We start from the raw sequence: 17,214 nt of genomic DNA, 5'->3' as shown, positions 1-17,214 counted from the left end.
AAACTTCAAAGCTGATTCTAAACCACGGAAGCAAGGGTCTGAGAAGAAACCTAAGCCTCAACATTCGGCTCCCATCTACCCAAATTTTCAGCCATACCTTGATTCTTCTTCTTCTTTTCCCCCACCTACCCATGGAAACCCTTTTAATACTTCTCATCCTGGTTACTTTGGCGGAGGAGGCTTTGTCTTTCATTCCATGACGGGTGTACCCAACATGGGCATGACTGGGAGCTATGGTATGCAACCAGGTATGCATGTATGCCAGGAGGTATGTATGGAACTTATGGTGGTGGTGGCGGAAGTGCTTTTGGTATGCCTGGTATGGGAGGTGGTATGATGGGCATGGGATCTAATGCTGTGGGCAATTCTTTTCTCAAACCACATCCATATGATAATCTTGTTCAGGGCGAGAAGCCAAAAGATTATAAAGAGGGTGGTGCTGCAATAAAGTTTGTTACTTTTAGTGGTGCAAAGGATCATTTGAAGGCTCTCACCTTCATTCAACAATTTGATGCGGCATTTTCTGGTGGTAACTTCACAGAGGCATCTAAGGTACGAAAGACAGCTTCTTTCCTAAAGGGAAATGCTCTTCAATGGTGGTCGACACTTCTTCATTAGGCAATAGCACCTAGCACTTGGGTGGAGTTCAAGCAAATCTTCTCTTCTTTATGGTTGACACCAACTTTTGAGGTGGATGTTATGACCATAGTAGCAGGGGAACGCCGTTTGCACCCCTTGGGAACGGTGGAACGCGTTCCCCCAAGGCTGAGATGCCTAAACCGGGTGTGGGGGAACGATTTGGCATGGGAACGGCCAGGGGAATGTGGGGGAACGTGGGGGAACGGTTTCATGGAACGTTTGGTTGCCGTTCCCCCTTTGGGGAACGTTTTTTATGTTTGGCCAAGAAAAAAAAAAAAAAGAGAAAAAGTGTACCTGTTGTTGCGAGCCGCCTGTGGATATCCTTGAGAGACGTACCCTATTGTCGCCTACCCACGTACTTCCTAGGCCCGTGCGGCATGCGTACTTGACAGCTCTGAGTCACGAGTGGGCTCCTCTCTCGAGTCTCTTTAGACTTTGACTCCTACTTTCCAAGGCAAGGCAGCAAGGCTACTTACTTTTCCCTCTCTTTCTCCCTCTCGTTCCCCCTTACCGTTCCCCCTCGTTCCCGTTCCCCTTGTGGCCCGTTCCCATTCCCCTAATGGGGCTTTCGTTCCGTTCCCGTTCCCGTTCTGTTGCTACTATGGTTATGACAGCTTGGCATCGATTAGATTCCAGAGATTGTAGCAATCTGGAAGAATATAACAAGAAATTTTGGGATGCTTTGCTACCGGTCATATCCTTTAGGCCCGTGTCACTGGTTGAGCAGGTAGACATATTGTTGTGGGTTACCCGAGGAGCTTCATGATTATTGCATTAAAATAAAGGTCATTAATATGACTCAGATGATAGAAAATGCTCAGACTGGATATGCCATGCTTACTGGTCAGATGTCAGGATTTAAGGATCAACGTCTCTTCTTAAAGAAGGCATTTAAAGAGGCAAAGGAGTCAAAGGACAACAAAGACACTGAACCACGAGAGAAGGGGCAATCCAAGAAGAGGAAATTTCAGCCCTTACCGCAAAGAACAAATGAAGAAAAGAAAGAACTTATAGCTGCCGACAAATGTTTCTCTTGTGGAGAAGAGGGACATCGGTACTATAGGTGTCCGAAGGGAGCACTTAAAAACGCAGATGACTCACAGGAAGAGCCTAAAGCAAAGAAACAGAAACCATCCGCTGGACTAGTACCTGACTTGATAGGGTTGAAGCAAGGGGATGCATCTTCAGAGTTGTGTAGAGCATGGGGAAGACTTCGAGATCAGGAAGTTTTGATCTTTTTCGATCCTGGGGCTCGTGCAAACTTCATCACCCCCGAGCTTGCGGCAAAGTTGGACATCAAACCAAAGGAGATGGGTGTGTTGCATGAGGCTACTTTGGCTTGTCCTGGACATTCGGTTGAGGTTACACCGATCATTGGGAAACTACGTCTCAGTGTGCAGACCTACACGGATAGAGAGGATGATTTCTACATTATGCCGTTGGAGGATTGTGATGTTTTGTTGGGTATGCCTTGGTGCCATAAAGTTAAAGCGGTAGTAGATACTTTCAATAGGAAAATTTCTCTCACTCACAAGAATAAGGAACACACTCTTGATGTAAAGCTTAAAGGGGAATCTATTCCTGTTGTATCAGCCTCGGCCATTTCTCGTTTAATAAAGAAACACCTTTCTGTTTACTTAGTGTTTGTTAAAGAGAATCAGGATGCCACAGATTCCAACCTGTCTGAGTTGGACAAGGAAAGAATGGATTTTCTAAAAAGTTTTCAAGATTGCTTTTCAGAGGCTTTGCCAGGGGAGTTGCCACTTGCTACGCTTGAGGATCATGGGATTGATTTGATTCCTGGAAGTTCACCACCGAATAAGGAAAAGCTAACCACTGGTCCAGTTTTGGTTTTACAAGATCTACATAAACCTTTTGTGGTACAGTGTGATGCATGCGGGAATAGCATTGGAGCTGTTCTTATGCAGGATGGACATGTTATTGCTTATGAGAGTAGAACTTTGTCACCAGCAGAAAGAAATCTACAAGTGTGTGAGAAGGAGCTTCTTGCGATTATTCATGCTCTTTCTACTTGGAAGCATTACCTTCTTGGGGCTGATTTCATTGTTCAGAGTGATCATCAGACTCTTCGATACTTCCTTACTCAAACGAAGCTCTCAGAGAAGCATATGAGATGGGCAAACTTTTTGTCCATGTTTCACTTTCATATTGTTCATGTGGATTGCAAAAAGAATGTGGTTGCGAATGCCTTGTCTAGGGAACCACATGTGGCCACCGTCTCTATTATCTTTCATCATGAACTTGATGATATGTGAGAACAGTATGCTCATGATGCAAATTTTGAGCAGATTTTGGATCGTTTGACTGAAGGAGAGTGAGTTGATCATTATTCTCTCAAGAAAGGATTTTTTATGATGCATGACAAATTGTGTGTCACATCTCAATTAAGGCAGAAGGTTTTGACACAATGCCATGCTCCGCCTTATGTTGGCCATCGTGGTATTTAGGCTACAGTAAAAACTTTGGAGGCATTCTTTTATTGGCCTACTATGCGCAGGGATGCTGATGCTTTTGTTCGTGATTGTATCATTTGTCAGAAGGTGAAGTATGCCCGTCAAAAGACACTTGGGCTACTTCATCCTTTGCCTATTCCAGATAGACCGTGGGAGAGTATTGCTATGGATTTTATCTTTGATCTTCCTAGGACAAAGAGCGGGAATGATGGCATCTGGACTATCGTGGATCGTTTCAGCAAGCAGGCCCATTTCATTTCAGTCAGGAAGAAGATTAATGCAGAGCAAATGGTGAGGATATTTTTGACAAATATCTTCAAGTACCATGGGATGCCCACATCTATTGTCAGTGACCGAGATCCTCGGATGACGAGTTTGTTTTGGAGAGCATTGTTCGATAACATGAAGACTTCATTGAAGTTCTCATTGTCTTTTCATCCACAAACAGATGGGCAAGAAAATGAAAGGTAAACAGCACTTATATCCTAAACTGAGTATGCGGTACTATGGGCCTTTCAAGGTGACTGAGAAGATGAGTGATGTTTCTTATCGTCTTCAGCTACCGGATCATTGGAGGATTCATAATGCATTCCATGTGAGTCTTCTTAAACCCTTTCAGAGGTGAGGTGCCTACAAATCAGGTTGATGAGACACAACCAGAAGTCGAAGAACTAGATGAGATTCTTCAACCAGAACAGATTTTGGCACATAAAGAAAGAAAAGTCAGAGGAAAAGTTTCACGTCGATATCTGGTGAAGTTTGTGAACTATTCACCTATGGATTCGAAGTGGATGGAGGAGGGTGACTTGGCAGATTCACCGAGGATACTACAACTTTACCTCGAGGCTTTTGGTTTGGAGCCTACCTTAGAAAGTGTTTCAACAGGTTCAGCTGTGGATTCCAGAGTACTACCTGTTACTCAAGAGGGGGGTGACTCCGCTCCCTTGTCACAGAGTTCACTTGGATGAGATCTGGAAGTCGTTTGGTGTTCTTATCAACACACCCAAGATACTGAACTAACAGTATATCTACCTATGGGATTTCTATGATATATGTATACTAGTCACATGGTTTGATTCATGGATATACGAATCTTTTGAGAGAATGGGGATGCCTATTCTAGACTTTCATTTGATAAGCATCAGTGTTTACTCATGTTCATGATGTACTACTGATCGTGGGTCCTGTGGGATGGCCATGAGCAGAGCAGGTAAAGCATCCACGGGGACATGCCTATTCACGAGGTGGATGCTCTTGATTTATGTTATTCTCATGTTCTGTTTCAGTTGGCAGGACATAGCTTTCTCGTTGCTCTCTTAGGTTCTGTTTTAGTTGGCAAATCCTTTGAATGAACAATCGAGGATGATTGCTTTGTTTTAAGAGGGGGGTATGTTACAGGACTGAGTATTTTCCCTCTTTTTCTTAAGCATTGTGATCATGTTTAAACCTGTTTAGCATTCACTAATCATGTTTAATCCTATATATGCATGTGTAAGTTTGTACACGTGTGTGGATGCACATACATGTTTGGTGTGTGTGTGTGCATGTTCATGGGTATATATATGTGTTTTTCTCTTACCTTGCTGCACATGTAGCAGTTTCTCTCTCAAGACTTCTTGTGGGTCAGCCCAGTCAGCAGTTGAGGCATCCTGTGGGTCAGCCCAATCAACAGCTGACACGTGGCACATGTACATGTAGGTGACGTGGGTGACTGCAGCTGACACGTGGCGGCTGGCTGCACAGGCTGTCATGGCTGCAAGTGCTGCCACGTAGGCGGCTGGCTGCAAAGGCACAGGCACCCCCATAGGTAGGCGGGCGCACACGAGCGAGAGAGAGAGAGAGAGAGAGAGAGAGGCGAAGCGATGGGCAGCAGAAGCGAAGGCTGGCTGCTGCCACATAGGTGGGCAGGCATACAAGCAAAGGAGAGAAGCTGAACGCAAGGCGACGGGCAGCTAGGAAAAGCGCCGGAGAGAAAAAGCGCCGGGCAGCCCAAAACACGCAAGAGAAAAAGATGCGTGGGATTTTCGAAAACGCTAGCGCCACACGTTTATTTTTTTTAATAAAAAAATAAGAGAGAGAGGAAAAGCTATTTGAAGAGGGTTTTTTTTTTTTTTGGGAAAAGCACTTGTAATAGATTTTTCTCTAAGGGGGAAAAGCATAGCTTTTCACCCCTAAACTTGTATAAATAGGGAGCCAAGGCTCTTGTATCCCACAACACAAACTGGGTGAAAGTTTGAGAAGATCTCCTCCACGTGAAGTAAGGAGGCATCTTCTTGGGAATTGTACAAGGGCTACGCCGACCTCGAGTGATAAATAAATACCGACGGGAGCGCCACGCTTTGGGGCCAATTGGTCTTTTGTGCAGGAGCACTCTAGCTCCACTTATTCTTTTTCTTCTTCCTCCAAGTTTATTATTCCAGTTTGCAAAGAGTTTTAAGTGTGATTAAGTGTGCTCACCTACCGTCAAGTTTCTGAAGGCCGGTTTCATTACTCTTCATTGCTTATAGTATGCAAGGTCGGTCAACTAGTACGTAAGGTACTAAAAGATAATAGAACAATCTTATTTGGGAATTGTGCCTCACGGAAAGGAGGTTATCCGTAAGATTGGTTCTAGTTAGTGTATATAAGTATCCTCTCCCAAGTAGTCTTACATCTTCAAAATGGAGTGTGAAGTCGGAAGGCAATGCCGCCAGCACCAATCACAAGCCTGGATACGTGAGGGGTGAGAGCCAAAGATTTTTCCTATGAGCAACGTCTTGGAGTCTTTCTCGATTTCAGCGAAGAGGGCCGCAAGCTCGTCTTGAGAGAAATGGATGGTTGGCTTGGCTTGAGAGGATTAATTAGCTATGCTACTAATGATAATAAAAAGGCTCACTTGAACCCTAATTAAGAGTAATCCATACTTGAGCAAGGCGGAGGAAAAGGATAGCAAAGAGGAGGGAGCCGGGGGGGGTGCAGGAAGGGGAGGAGAGTGCTGCGAAGAGGATGGGGTCTAAACAAGGCAACAGGACAAGAGGGAGAGAGAAAGAAAACAGGCGAAGGAGCAAGGACAAAGCTAGAAAGAAGGGGAGCAAATGGTTGGGTGGAGGCGGAAAGGCGCGCACGGAAGGGGGTCCAGAAACTCTGAGCTCAGGAGAAGGCAAAAGGGAATGGCGGGCAGGAGGCAGGTAGTAGTACACAGAAGGGCGTGAAATGGCGGGCAAGGAAGGGGTTGGGAAGGAAAGGGGGAAGAAAATGGCGGCGGGCAAAAGGATGTGTGCAGCAAAACAAAGAAGGGAGAGGGCTGGAAAGAAGAGGACCTCAAGTGTGTAGCGGGGGGGGGGGGGGGGGGGGTGCGGGTCATGTGCACAGAGTGTATCTATCGTGTGCAACACGCACACAAGACTAGCTTCGAGGCTTGGGATAGCTTGGAGCTAGGCAGGTAGATTGGCAAGCTGGGTTGGGGATGGATTGACGGGCAGGCACCCCATGTGCGGACGCCCGGTGACGGGCCAAGAGGCTATAAAAGGGTGGCCAGTGTCAGTTAGTTAGTTAGAGGCTCACGACGCTATGCGAGAGCTCTGTGGTCAAGAGCCTGGATCTAGTGCACATGTGCACCTGCTTCATGCAGCCGAGGCCAGTAGCAGTCTCAAGGCCCACGAGGGTAGCCTCATGGCGGTATGGGACGTCATGGGGTAGAGGCTAGTCGGTACGTCTGGCTAGTTAGCTCAACTCGTGGCTCGGTGGGGACAGCCAAGACTTGTGGGCTTTTCCCACGATTGTCGTGGTTGGGTGGTGAGTGAGACCTGCACCCCCTCCATGGTTTTTTGGCTTTGTTTTAGAGGTTTGGAGTCTTGTTTCAGGTTTGCCCCACAAGGAGACCCTCGAGATTCGACAATGGTATCAAAGTGTGCCTAGAGGGCATGCAAGTCGGTAGGTAGAGAAGAGAAGATCAAAGGAAAGATATGAGTTTTTGTCATAGCCCGTTTTTTTTTTTTTAAGAACAGTTTGTTTTCTTTGCATCGCTAGAACCCGAGTTGGGTTGTGATCACGAAGAGGGTCAAGTTGGATGGCATGTGGAGAGAGTGTTGTTTTCTGGCAAGGAGAGAAGAAAGCCTTGTCAACTGTGAGTTAGAGGCCGAGAACGTTTCCTGTTGTTGGCAGGTGGCGGGCGTGGTGTTTTTTTTAGCCTTCACTTTTTTTTTTCCTCCACGTTTTTTTTAAAGCTTTTCACGTTTTTTTTTACAATATAGCCCCATTCTTTTTTTTAAAAAGCAACTCGCGTGTCTTCTTTTTTTAAAAAAAACACAACCAGCGTGGGAGTTTTTTTTATCTAGCATGGGCTTAAAACACCTCAGCGTGGCAACGTGGGCTTCCAAAAAAAAAAAAAAAAAAACCAGTGTGGGTTTCCGCAGAGCAGTTCTCGAGAAGACTTCTTGCAGCATCTCGTTTTTTGTTTCCTTGGCAACCGGGACCCCTACGAACTTCTAGAGCCCTTTGTGCTCGGGATCTCTCTCGGCCTTCGGGAGCTTTTGTTTTCTCGACGACTTAGTTTTCTCCTCGCCTCTCCTCTTCCGGGATGTCAACCCAAGAATCAAAGATGGAACCCGCTCCCGAACACGAAGACCTGCCGGCTCTCGAGGCTGCCAACGGCCATCTTTTCAAAGATTTCGTGACTAAATCTGATTTTCAGGAGTTTAAAGTCACTCTCGATGCTTCTTTCGCAGAGCATTAGGCGCAAGTAGCTGTGCAGATGCAAACTTTGTAGACTTCCATCTCGCTTTTGATGACCACTACACTGTCTACTCTCTCGAGCATGGATACCTTGGCATCTGCTTTAGGCCCCAACAGCACTCCGGAGTAGTTCAGGGGCGAGCAAAAGCAGTGTACCAAGGAGATTGTGGACACGTGGCTACATAAGTGGCAGGTCCACTTCCAGTTTCATCCATATGGCGATGACAAAAAGATTCAGTTTAGCAACAGGTTTCCTCTCGGACAAGGCTTTGCTCTGGTGGAAAGAACTCAAACCTAAGCCGACAACTTGGGCGCAATTTGAAGAAGCTTTCAAGAAGGAGTTCCTCAAGAAGCAGGACAACTACGACAGTTGCTCAGTTTGCCAAATTGACCATGACCTCACAGAACCTCACTTATGAGGTCTACCTCCAAAAATTTAGAGACTTGCAGATGAAAGCTATGAAGATGGAATCTACTACTCTTTTGGGTTTCGTCGTAGCAGGATTACCAAAGTCGTACCGTTTACAGGTCAAGAATAACGAGATAAAACTTTAGACGAGGCCATTCGCTCTGCACGTATTTATGATGATACGATGGTCTCTTCCAAAACGAAGACCGTAACCAAGCAAGGGAACAAGCACAAAAGGAAGTTCTCCGCGCCAAATTGCTACCAATGACTAGCACAACAGAAGGGAAGTCTACAGACCAACTTTCGAAGAATTCTAATTCAACTCCAACGACGAAAAACCATCTTTTCAAGGGTTTGAAGCTCAAGGAGTGACATTGCTTCATTTGCATCCTCTCCGAGTTTATGGAGAAGTGAACGGCCATAGAATACACATTCTTCTGGATCCCGGAAGCTCACACAACTTTGTAAATTACAAACTTGTGCAGAAGTTGGGTCTGGACACAACGCCTAGCGATCATATGCGGGTCGGTAAGTGTGGGATTGAAAGGTGGAGAAGCTACCAATCCGGTGTTATGCACCTGGAGCATGTAGACTTGCTATTAAGGATTGAGTGGTTTAAGACCCTTAAGATCCAGATAGATTGATTTAGTCATTCTCTTTCTTTTGCGCATAGGAACACCCAATTTTGCATTCAAGGTGATTGTATACATCCCTCTCAGGGACCTCTTGTAAATACAGTCGATTTTGTTACTATAATGGATTCTTCTTTGCACATTGCTTTTCACTGTGTGTTGATTCCATTTTCTTCATTTCTCGTAATGGAAGTTAATGAATTAAGTGTGTTTGAAAGCAAAGAATTAAAGAAGTTACTTGACTCGTTTCAAGATGTATTTCCTAAGGGGCTACCATCGAGTTTACCACCCGAAAGGGCAGTTGATCATCATATTGATCTAGTCCCTGGTGCTCAACCTGTTAGCATTCCGCCGTACAGGATGAGCCAAGCTGAGGAAGATGAGTTGGCTAAACAACTCGCTAACTATTTGAGGATGGGCCAGATCCGTCCAAGTAAATCACCTTGGAGTGCGCTTGTGTTACTTAGGAGAAAGAAGGATCAAACCTGGCGAATGTGTGTAGATTACAAGAGACTGAACAAAGTGACAATTAAGAACCACTATCCTCTCCCTATATCAGATGACCTAATTGATTGTTTAGTAGGAGCGAAGTATTTCACAAAGATAGATTTACGTACTGACTACCACCAGATACGTATTCATGAAAGACACGTCGAAAGAACCGCCTTTCAGACTAGGTATGGCCATTACAAGTTTCTCGTATTACCTTTTGGGTTGACCAATGCTCCAATCACTTTCCAACAAATGATGAACGATCTTTTTCATGAACATTTGGGAAAGTTCGTGGTAGTGTTCTTGGACGATATTTTAGTATATAGTCGTACTCTCGAGGATCATGTTAAGACACCTCACAATTGTCTTGATTATTATAAGATAGAATCGATTGTATCTAAATTTAGTAAATGTGAGTTTTTCATGACAGAAATAATTTACTTGGGACACAAGATTACAAGAGATGGGTTGAGCATTGACTATGACCAAGTGCAAAAGGTTTTGGCTTGGTCGATACCACAGACGGTGAGACAACTTCGTTCTTTTCTTGGTTTTGTTGTTTTTCTTCGGAAATCTGTGCGGGAGTACTCTCAGCTCACACTACCGATGACCGACTTGTTGAAAGGTCGTGGACGTAAGTCGAATCAGCTCACACTACCGATGACCGACTTGTTGAAAGGTCGTGGACGTAAGTCGAATCAGCCTATCACTTTGAATAACAATTTGGATATGGCCTTCAAACTTTTGAAAGATAAAGTCAAGGAAGCACTTACCTTAGTACTGCCCGATCCTAGTCGGCCTTATGTTCTTGAGACCAATGAGAGTGACTATGCGATCGGAGCTGCTCTATTCCAAGATGGTAGACCTATTGTTTAAGCTGGACAACACTTAATCTCATTGGCTGACCCTTGAGAAGGAGCTTTACGCTATCATTTATGCTCTCAAGGTTTGGAGGCATTATTTATATGACTCCAAGTTTGTGGTATTGACTGATCATCAGTCAATCAAGTATGTGTGTGCTGCGGATAATCCACGTGGACAAAAGGCTAGATGGGCAGAGTTAATACAAGATTTTGATTTTGAGATACATTATCACAAGGAGTCCATGAACAATGTAGCGGATGCACTTAGTCAAACCAGAGAGATGAATATTTTGTCATTCACCGAGATTTCCAGTGACTTATTTCAGTCATTGAGAGGGCTTTGCAGGACTGATAGTTATTTTGGTCCATATTGGCAGAGGATCCAGGATGGAAGCTCATTGATTGACCAAGACTCGCCTATGATTCAAGCTGCGGGAGGCTAGTGAATGATTCGGAATGGTTTACTATTCCGTAATGACAAAATTTGTGTACCGCAGGTCCCAGACATTAGGTCCAAGATTCTTACGGAGTGTCATGATGCCCCTTCTGCTGGACACCCCGGGGTACACAGGACATTAGCTTTAGTGAGAGACACTTTCTATTGGCCAAAGATGAAAGGGTATGTAGAAGATTGTGTCCTCAAGTATTAGATTCGTCAAGCGAATAAAGTTGAACGCTTTAGACAGGCTAGGATGTTACATCCTTTGCAAATCCCAGGTAATAAGTGGGAAAGTATTTCCATGGATTTTATTACCAGATTGCCAAGAACACGTCAAGGCCATGATTCTATTTGGGTTGTGGTAGATCGCTTGACAAAGATGGCTAGATTTTTACCTACAAGGAAGATTGTTACGGCTACGCAATTGGCAAGACAGTTTATCAAGCAATTGTTTAGACTATACGGTTTACCGCAGAACAATGTCAGTGATACGGACTCTTAAGTTTACAAGTGACTTTTGGAGGCTTGTTTTTGAGAAGTTGGAAACAACTTTGAATTTGAGTTCCTCAGATCATCCTCGATCTAATAGCCAGACTGAAAGAGTGAATCAGACTTTAGAGGACATGCTTCGTGCATGTCTCCAAAAGACAGGGTTCATGGGAGGATTATCTTCCTATGTTATAATTTGCATACAACAATACTAAGCATACGAGTACAGGTTTTACTCCTTTTATGCCTATGTACAGGTTTCAACCTAGATCACCTTTTACAATGGGATTTTCAAGACTTCAGCATGATGCACCAGATTGGTTCAATTACATATGAACTGGACTTGCCTTCTCATGTGAAAGTTCATCCCGTATTTCATGTTAGTAGACTTAAGGAAGTACTGGGTGGAGGGTAGACCAGTTAGTTACTCCTTAAGAAATCATAGATGTCGAGAATATAACATTTATGCCACACGAACCGGAAAAGATTCTTGGATTTCGTGAAAGACGATTGCGGCCTACGCTCCTCACGGAATACAAGATCAAGTGGAAGGATCGTGTTGAGTAGGATGCTACATGGGAGACATTGACTACCCTTCAAAGGGATTACCCTGTGTTTTTACCGAGCTCAGGAGTGAGCTCTTAGAGGAGGGGGAGTATGTCATGTGCACATAGTGTATCCACCGTGTGCAGCACGCACACAAGACTAGCTTCGACGCTTAGGATAGCTTGGAGCTAGGCAGGCAGATTGGCGAACTGGACTGGGGATGAACTTACGGGCGAACACCCATGTGTGGATGCCCGGTGACCGGCCAACAGCCTAAATAAAAGGGTGGCCAAGGTCAGTCAGTTAGTTAGAGTCTCGAGAGGCTATGCGAGAGCTCTGCGGACAGGAGCCTCGATCTAGTGCAAAGGTGCACCTGCTTCATGCAGCCGAGGGCCAGGAGCAGTCTCGACGAGGAGACCCTAGAGGTTTGACACGGGGGCAGTAGTATAGGGAGCCTGTAGAAATCGCTTGAAAATTTGGAGATCTATACAGGAACTTCTTATCTTCATCCACTGTAACTCCCAAGCCAGAGATATAAAGCCTTACAATGCTCAAATGTTCACCCAAAATTTCTTCTTCGTTCATTTTCAAGCCTTTTTTTTTTGCTTAGAAAATACTTTAGAGCTAATGATTTTATTGCCAAACAAGTTCTCTAACTTGTCCCATAACTATTTTGAGCTCTTGTTGAAGGCCACATGATAAATTAGGTTGTCAGACATCTCAAGCCCAATGAGTGACATGGCTTTGTCATTTCAATCATTCCAAGTGCGAATCTTTTCAGCTCCTTCACTTGGTTTTATGTCTAATCCGTTATCACGTTCCAGATACCATTTCTCATCATCAGGAGGCGCATCTTTATATGCCATGTTGGGAAGTTGGCCCCATTGAACTTCTCGTGCTTGTTGACTTCCATGTTGATGCACAATGCTGAATTTGTAAATCCCCAATTTTTCTACGCTTGCACGAACTCCTATTTGATGCAGAGGCCTGATTTTGCCAAAAAGTCCCAAATTCTAGTGAGTGCAAAGCCCTACTTTGAAGATTTTTACTGCAATTTGAAAAAGGCCCAAATTAATTGATAATAGTGAGTAGAGCTGGTGCGAGGTCAGTGATAGATGGCAATGGATGACAGCAATGATGACGACAGCTATGCCATGGCGTTGGGCAGTGGCAGGGTGCTGGCAGAGATAGGTGAGGAGATTGCGGCGCAGCTCAGGGCATGACAGCTGGTGGCACAAGAGGCCGCAGGCAGGCGCAGTGTCACCATTTGGCCACCCAATTGGTCCACCCGTGCTTTTTCATCATGTATGTACATTGGACTAGTGTCCATGGCAGTTGTATATGCCGGGGATTAATGCCACTCATGTGATACTGCGGACTTGGCTTTCCGTTGGGACTTGTGCCTCTGTGTACATGCCCGAAAATGCCTGGTGGATTGGTGTTCCATCGGGTCTAGTACCTCATGTACTTGCCTGGAGCACGTCTATTTCGGTATAGTCTCATGAACGGGGATTGTCCATACCAATGCTGCATTGCATAGCATCTTTATGTACTTGCTTGAAATTGAAATTGCATGCTGTTTTCATGCTTGCTTGACCAATGTGTAGTTCCGAGTAAAGGGACGCCCGCCTGTGAACCGTGCATGTGAAACTGTTTACTGACATGGTTATGTGGCATGTGACAGGTGGTAAGTATTGATTATAAACCTAGCCTTAGGAGTTAGCACTAATCTATAAGTGAGTGTGTACACACTTCATTAAGTTTTGGGCGACCAAAACTCACTTATAAATTATGACCAGCTCGGTGTTCACACACACTGATGTCCCAAGGTGAACATAACCCAATGTCCACCGCCCATACCTTATCCCCTTTGTATAAAGGGAGTAACCAGCCATGTGTCCTTTCTAGCTTGCCCCACAAAGCACCTGCCTGCTACCTAGAGTGGACAACTCACCACCTCACTCTTCCCTCTCTCTCTCTAGAAGAAGGCGCCTCCTTCGTGAGGGCTTTTGGGCTATATTTTCTCCTTCCCAACTCCATATCCAAGCTTACTAAGGTGTTTCCCAAGCTTCCAAGAGTGTTTCCGGGTGCTAATCACTCTCCTACACACTCCCAATGACTGAAATTCAACAAAACAGCTCTCTCTTGCTGTAATTTCTGGTCTTTTTGCTGAAAACCCTAATTTTAGCCCTCCTTTCCCAAGTTGAACCATAGGGAAAGCTTTCCCAAGGTTCCCTTCATCCTTTTGAAGACTCTTGTCGCGAAGAATTGCGACAAATCAAAGATTTCAACACTTTCAAGTTGGCCAGCCCTTTTTAGGACATAAAAATGTCATAAAATGTGTTTATATTATGCCCAAGACTTGTCCCAACCACTGGTGCATGTCCTCGGGACCTATACAGCTGTCAAAATTGCTCCAAACTGCCCACATACGGTCTCTAACTTTGACCTTTGGACAGCTGCAAGGACTAACATAGCATTGGATTAAGGTGTGCACGTGATAGCGTGGGCATGTGTGTAAATACTCCATTTAAAAAAAAGCAATTAGCTTCTAATAAGAGAAGAGAGATGAAGAGATAAAGAGAGACGATACACCCAATTGGGTCCCAATCCACCACTTAAGGGCCCCCATTGACAAGCAATGTTTTTGCTTGTATTACTAGATTATAACTGAATCAAAAGTGATATTACCAATACGTTGACTTGTTGGAGTGTCTGGACCTGCTGTGAAGATGTGTTTGCTGATTCTGGGCTGACTGTTGGCAATTGTGCAGACCAGGCTGCTTGACTTGCTTGGGTGGATGGCCTGCTCAGCTGTGGAGACTTTGATGCTAGCTTCTTGTTGGTCATGCATAGCTCCCTGGACTTGAACATCTCCTTTGCTTAAGCACTTGAAGGCTTTGTCTTCAAACAAATCGAAGCGATAGGAATGAGAAGATCCAAGAGTCCTTTATATAGGAAATTGGCTGCCCAATTGGTCCAATAACCCTACACTCCCATAACTAGGGAAAATGGGAGAAGTAATCTATCAAACTTGCAGAAATAGGGGTCATCCTCGCAGCTTGGAAAAAATTCCAGACTCTTCTCAAAAATCTATCTCTTGGTGGAGACAAGCCCTTAGGAGAATTAAACAGGTTAGACTGAATCTCAACAACTAAAAGCTGATTCACATGGACGATTCTACTCGAAGCATCTGCCCCTTTATTGGTAGATCATTTTTTATAACAGATCTCAAAATAAAATTCTTGCATAAGCCCAAACCAATGAGCCTTTCTCCCCTCAACTTAGAGAGTTGCAAAAGTATTTCAGAGATGAATTATCCACATAGACAATAAAAGTAGAGAATGTCTCCACTTTTTTAAAGCATAAATCTTATCAAAGCTCTGATACCAATGTAGCATGCACTTGCATGTGGTACCATCATACCTACTGAAGTACACATGAACACCAGGTTGGGTCCCTATCCACCTCTCAATGGCCCCCACCTTATAGATGTATTTGCTTTACTGCTTGCAAGAGAAAGAGGTACAAGACTTGGCTTACTTGCTGTCCACTGGACTGCACAATACCTGGACCTTCTTAAATTGTTATGGACTTGCCTTTGGGCTGATTTGGAGCCCCTTTGACTGTGCGCTAGGCTGCTCACAGAGCCACCCAGAGGCAAGTGTTGCTACCATAGCACAATGCCACCTAAATTTCCACCAACTACACAAAAGCCTGGCATGACCCTTAGAGACATATTAGGAGATTAGGAGATCATATGTTGGGTCATCAAAGGGGACAATGGAATGCTTGTAATTTCCATACCTTTGAAAGAGGGCCAGTAGCACACAGACAACTACATAAAACCTAGCATGCCTTAACCCAAGTATGACTAAAACATCATGAATACACAGTGAGATTTCATGATGGGGATTCTTCCATATGCGCATAATCACTCCTGTAAGTGCTCCATAAGTGTGATTAGTTTGGGGATTAGTCTACTGCAAGCAGCGATTTGAACATTTGTAAAGGCAAAATCCATTGGGGAAAAAAAATCACCTGAAATTAAAAAAGTTGCAGGGCGTGGACAAGAGCATGGATCACAACCTGGTGTGTGCTCGCTAGCAGAGATAGAATTCGCTCAGAAATTTTGGCTGCTGAATCCATAAATTCATATTTGTCACTCCTTATTGGCACATTTTTCCCGTGTAATAGTTGGCAATTCTTTGTAGACAAAGGTAAGTTGAAAATTTCACAAATTTAGAGTTTTAAAGTTTAAAAATTTCACAATTTTGGGTCGTTTTATTTATAAATGCCTTTGTTTTCCATTTGTAAGGTGGAGGTGCTTCACCATTTGGTAGTGTATGTTTTAAGGAATTTGAACGAGCAAAATCAAATTAGAAGGATATGTTTAATTGTATAGACCTTAGACTCGTTTTCTCTATGTGAATACTTATTGTGCTAAAGGAGATTATTTAAGCAACTCATGGGTGTAGAAAGCACGGTTCAAATCCAAGTTCCGACATTCGAATACCCTAACCACCCTGCTATAACGCCAGTGATTCTGGATTCTTGAGATTGCCTATATATTTATGTCTTGATTACACATCTTATCTATCTTGGAAATTTCAATACTTTTGGCTTTTAAATACCTAACCATGGAAACGTTTTGGCATGCCTATAGTGTTCCCACACTTTTTTGCTTAAAATGTATTTAGTTAGAAAATAAAAATGTTTATCCTCTCTCTCTCTCTCTCTCTCTCTCTCTCTCTCTCTCTCTCTCTCTCTCTCTCTCTCTCTCTCTTTAAAGAGAATCATTTTCTTGTTATTTACTTACTTGTGAAGGGTCACAAACGTTGGTAATTATTAGCCTGAATCTTTTTAGCTTATGTCTTGGTCTAGATTATTGCATATACTTACTTGTGAATGGTAGCAAAAGTTGGTAGTTATTAATCTGAATCTTTTATTCCTATGTCTTGGTCAATATTATTTGAAAGTAATAAATGCCTATTTTTTATTGAATAAAATATTTTTCCCTATAAAGTAAACATTTATAAAGCCATGTTCACTTTGAAAAAATTTGGTGGGAACCCCATTAACTTTGGGAACCTAAAGTTTTAAACTCATTTAATTTCTTTGTTGAAGTATTATAATAATGTTGAAAATGTTATTGTGTGTTCATTTAGGCTCTACATTTAAAATGGTTGTAATGTCCTAAGATTATTTGTACATGTTGAGTGATCTCATGATGATGTACATGGGTTCATCACATGGAAAGGACTAGTCACGAGTGTGATGGTGAAAGGAAAAGCACTCATGGATCTAGAAGTCTCACTAGAAAGTTATATGAACTTGTACTTGCAAGATCTCTTATTAGCAATTTCTTTGTGCTATAATTAATGGATTTGATAATGTCCTTTGATCCCTTGTGATGGATTTGAACTTGATATCACAACAACTAAGGTCTTAGGTGTCTCACTTTACCTCATCATATTTAATTATATGTGATTTTAAATGGCCCCTAATAACTCCTTTT

At 43.6% G+C, this 17,214-nt stretch overlaps 1 protein-coding gene across 5 annotated transcripts in view; it reads right to left on the bottom strand.

The window, feature by feature from the left end:
* Nucleotides 1-15,918, bottom strand: part of LOC147633465 (ceramide kinase-like) — a 61,351-nt gene extending 45,433 nt beyond the window's left edge. For 2 of the 5 annotated variants that reach the window (XM_086806541.1, XM_086806546.1), the window contains exon 1: nucleotides 15,738-15,918. In XM_086806541.1, coding sequence (XP_086662667.1) covers nucleotides 15,738-15,775 — 38 coding nt within the window. In that variant the 5' untranslated portion in view covers nucleotides 15,776-15,918. The remainder of the gene's footprint in view (nucleotides 1-15,737) is intronic. The other 3 variants (XM_086806543.1, XM_086806545.1, XM_086806542.1) reach the window with 3 other exon arrangements.
* Between the last annotated feature and the right edge of the window lie 1,296 nt (nucleotides 15,919-17,214).

Source organism: Cibotium barometz, chromosome 12, assembly GCF_041138505.1.
Source record: "Cibotium barometz isolate CiBa-2024 chromosome 12, ASM4113850v1, whole genome shotgun sequence".
Lineage (NCBI taxonomy): Eukaryota > Viridiplantae > Streptophyta > Polypodiopsida > Cyatheales > Cibotiaceae > Cibotium > Cibotium barometz.
The sequence above is the reverse complement of the archived record's forward strand: the minus strand, read 5'-3'. Positions and strand labels throughout refer to the sequence as shown.